Source organism: Pundamilia nyererei, unplaced genomic scaffold (assembly GCF_000239375.1).
Source record: "Pundamilia nyererei isolate P.nyererei 1_Seehausen unplaced genomic scaffold, PunNye1.0 scaffold00250, whole genome shotgun sequence".
NCBI lineage: Eukaryota > Metazoa > Chordata > Actinopteri > Cichliformes > Cichlidae > Pundamilia > Pundamilia nyererei.
Genome location: NW_005187651.1, coordinates 689,361 through 693,238, shown reverse-complemented (window position 1 = coordinate 693,238; position 3,878 = coordinate 689,361). Strand labels below are relative to the sequence as shown.

The 3,878-nt window shown below is 40.3% G+C and overlaps 1 protein-coding gene across 1 annotated transcript in view; it reads right to left on the bottom strand.

Moving 5' to 3' along the window:
* Positions 1 to 3,878, bottom strand: part of myom2a (myomesin 2a) — a 29,317-nt gene continuing 25,439 nt past the window's right edge. Inside the window, exons 32-37 of the mRNA XM_005749611.1 lie at positions 3,472 to 3,577; positions 2,792 to 2,955; positions 2,599 to 2,635; positions 2,488 to 2,510; positions 2,034 to 2,089; positions 1 to 1,339 (exon numbers count right to left, since the gene is read on the bottom strand). Coding sequence (XP_005749668.1) covers positions 833 to 1,339; positions 2,034 to 2,089; positions 2,488 to 2,510; positions 2,599 to 2,635; positions 2,792 to 2,955; positions 3,472 to 3,577 — 893 coding nt within the window. The 3' untranslated portion in view covers positions 1 to 832. The remainder of the gene's footprint in view (positions 1,340 to 2,033; positions 2,090 to 2,487; positions 2,511 to 2,598; positions 2,636 to 2,791; positions 2,956 to 3,471; positions 3,578 to 3,878) is intronic.

Below are 3,878 nucleotides of genomic sequence, written 5' to 3'. Positions count from 1 at the left end.
GTAGGTTGAGAAGTAAAGTTTATTGCCATCACAAAGCACTGGGGAGGAAGACATAATGTGTCACAGACAGAAGAGCCTCTCAGGTACAGAGACAAGGGCTGTGAATGTTTTTGTTCACAGACAAACTAACCCTGGGAGAAGAATGGCTGGAGCACAAACACAGTAACCTGGTATTTGCACATTTTCACCCAGGTACTAACATTACCCGACATCTGTACCTGCTGACTCCCAGCTCATCCACTTTGATACTGGTGTATTACACCTTGATCTTATTTTTGTAGGTTTTGATATTATTTGCTTTGTTTTGTATAATATCACACTCTTTGACATAAGTGCTAAATGTAGGGAAACACAGTAACAGAGAAGATTAAGATTAAAGCACTGAAACTGGAGCTTAAACCTAAAATATTTACTAATTTCTTTAATTTTGTCCTCTAAAACTCTGCTTATCTCTTTGTAAGACAGTTCACTGACTTGCTTTTTTGTGTCACTAATAGAGTTGTAATAGAGCATAAATATCCTTTGACATCCACAATTTGTTGCAGGCATTTCACTGACATTGCATAGTGGAAGGTGCAGCTTTTAAAACTTTGTAATGAATATACACGGACATTTTATGTTTCTCAGTGTTTTTCTTGTGTTAAAAGGAACCACTTTAAAGACATATGATGGCCCATACATGACTGTGAGGTGTAGTCCAGAGTAAGCAGCAGTTTTTGAAGTGGGACTTTGACGTTATCTAAATCTAAATAAACTTTAAAGTAAGAGCTCATTGTTTCACACTCATGCTTATAAATCAGTGTTGCTAACAGCGAACATTAACCCCCACATTCTACTTCCTGGGTGGAGTTGGAGACTTCATGAATCTGGGTGGGGTTGGAGACTTAACACTGCGTGGTGGAGTAGGAGACTTCGGGGTAGGGGTTGGAGACTTGGAGATTGGGGTGGAGGCTGGAGTTGGGCTCTTCATGGATGGTGCTGGGGTCTGGGTTTTAGAAGGGGTGGGGGTTGGGGTCTTGGAAGGGGGAGCTGGGGACTTTGGCAGCACAGGCGTGGTGGCGGCTGCTTTGGCCTGCCCCAGTTTGGGCTCAGGGATCTTCTCTCCGTGCCTGTAGACGCTGACAGTGATTTCCACAAACTCACCACCATACTTGTTCCGTACATTGATGCTGTACTTTCCGGAGTCTTCGGGGGTGACTTTGTTAATGACGAGGCTGGCAAACTTGCCACCGTCAAACATGACCCTGGTGTGCTCAGTGGAAGCGACTTCCTGCTCGTTCTTGAACCAGGTGACCTCAGGAGTAGGCTCGCCCCACACGGTGCAGGTGAGGCTCAGGGACTAGAAAGGACCAACAGTCAACTCAAATCAAAATATATTCACAGAATACGATTCATATTTTAGGTTTGTTACATTCTTACACAAAGATTTATTTATTCATGTGTTTATTAAACTAATGAAAATTGTTGTAATCACTTGACATAATGAGGTCAGACATTATAGTATTTATTTATTATTAACTCTGACCCACAATTTGAAGTTGAAGTTGGCATTTCTTTTTAAATATTTTTAGAATGAACCTTAAACTGCAGACTAAATATGAATTGAGGCATGACATCTGAACAAAAGCCATCCAAAGAAGTGTTTTGTCAATACTGTTATCAATACTGTACGCAGCAGTACATCTCAGACTATGGTGTAACACAGGGGTGGGCAACTCCAGGCCTCCAGGGCTGGTGTCCCTGCAGGTTTTAGATGTGTCCTTGAACCAACACAGCTGATTCAAATGGCTAAATTAGCTCCTCAACATGTCCTGAAGTTCTCCAGGTAAAGAACTAATCATGTGATTCAGGTGTGAGATCTAAAACCTGCAGGACACCGGCCCTCGAGGCCTGAACTTGCCCACCCCTCTTTTCACTCTCTGTGTTTATCCACCACTCTGCATTTAATCATTACTCAAGCATCATCTTCCACAACGTGTCTTTTCTCCCTCTGTGAAAAGAGACGTTGATTGCCGAGTTTGGAAAATGTTTACCTTCTCCTCCATAATGGTGACCACATCAGGTAGACCACCAACCACTCTACCACGGTCTGAACAGAAAAAGAAAAAGTCACTTTTCACTCCCAGACTTAGAAATCAAAGATCTTAAAACTACAGCAATCTGTCTTTTTACATTTATTGTGTAGTGTTGTTATTGTGCACTAGTAGATCAAGTCTGAGATGTTCAGGGGGAGGAAGAGGAAGAATGAGTAAGACATTCATTTCTACTTTGCCTTTAAAATAAAATACCTTGCCCACAAATTCCTGTGAAAATTTTCAGAATGCTTAAAGAGCTGTCGAGGGCACTTGTGATTATCAATTTTTTTGTCCTTGTAAGATGTGCACATAGTATAAACAGCTTAAAAAATAATTAACCAATGTACCTTTATTGAAAGATACATGAGGAATCTCTCTCAAACTGTCTCAATACAAGTTGTGAAATACTCACTCTTCTCAGCGAATGCAGCCGCCCTAAAAGACGAAGAGGAAATTCGATTTGATTAAAATTTGACATGATTAAAACCGCATGTCTACAAACTTGTAACATCAAAACACTTACTTAAGTCTTAGGTACTCCTCATAGGCATCTGTATATGCTACAAAACAAATGATTACAATGGAGTCAATTTTTCAAAGACAAAAGGTTTCACATCTTAGAAACTCCAAAATAAATAGACAAATAAATAAGACAATCACAGCAAAAGAGAAAAACTGTAATGAAAACAAATGGTGGCACAGATGGAGGTTTTTACCTTGTCCAGAGAGGTCAAAAGTCCGGGTGTGGGTCTTGACGCCATCTGAGATCTCCATGGAGTAATGACCCTTCTCCTTATCGGATGGATCGCAGATCTGCATCCAGGCCATCTCAGCTGTACCGCCAATCCTCATCTTCTCAGAGGAGGCAATCTTACTCTCCCTGCGGGTTTACATCATGGATCTCAAAACTTCATTATTAATTCATACAGAGTGAAAAAACAAACACAGACATCTCGTAGGCTGCTTTCAAATGTGAGATATAGTGACTCTAAGGCATAATGTCTGTGTGCTTTTACACCCCTTTAAAAACTAGCAGTGCTTCTCTACAATATTAAACACTCCTGATCAAAGTTGGACACAAACAAACCCCACAAGTGACACATTTGCATGACATCTCCTTTTGCTAACTGAGCCACCCACAGAACTACTCAAAACATCTGTGTTTGAAGTGTTTCATAGAAAATTTGTTTCAAAAGATGTTATGATTCAATGCTGTCTCACATGCAGCAGCCTGGGTAAGCTCACAGACTGCCTATAAGTGTCTGTGAATAATGAACTTTTGTTCCATATAAACAGTAAAACAAAATATCTCAAAAAGTAAAATAGCTAAACCTTAAAATGATAAACTAAAAAGAGATATTTGAATAATCTAAAATATTTAAATTCACGACTGTACTTGTGCTTCCAGATGGTTTTCATCTCCTCTGTATAGTAGTTCATGTAGCACTGCAGTCTGATGCCCTCTGGAGTACACTGCAACACCAGCTCAGAAGCAGATGCACCTAAAGACAACCACCATGAAACGCACAGGCGAAATAGGGAAATGACTTCAGAATGTCATCACAGCCTCGTCTCTTAGCCAAAGCAGACTTAATGTAAATTTGTGTATTTAGAGAAAAGCTGGGGTTCTCAGAATTGTTTCCAGGTTAACATGTACACGTACTTTATCCTTCTGAACCAGTTTCCAGCCCTGTCAGCATCAAACTGCAGCAGTACTGTTGCAGCTGACTTTGGTGCAGCTTTTCCACTGGACTTTTCTTAAGAAAGGCACTTCTAGTATATATATATATATATATATATACA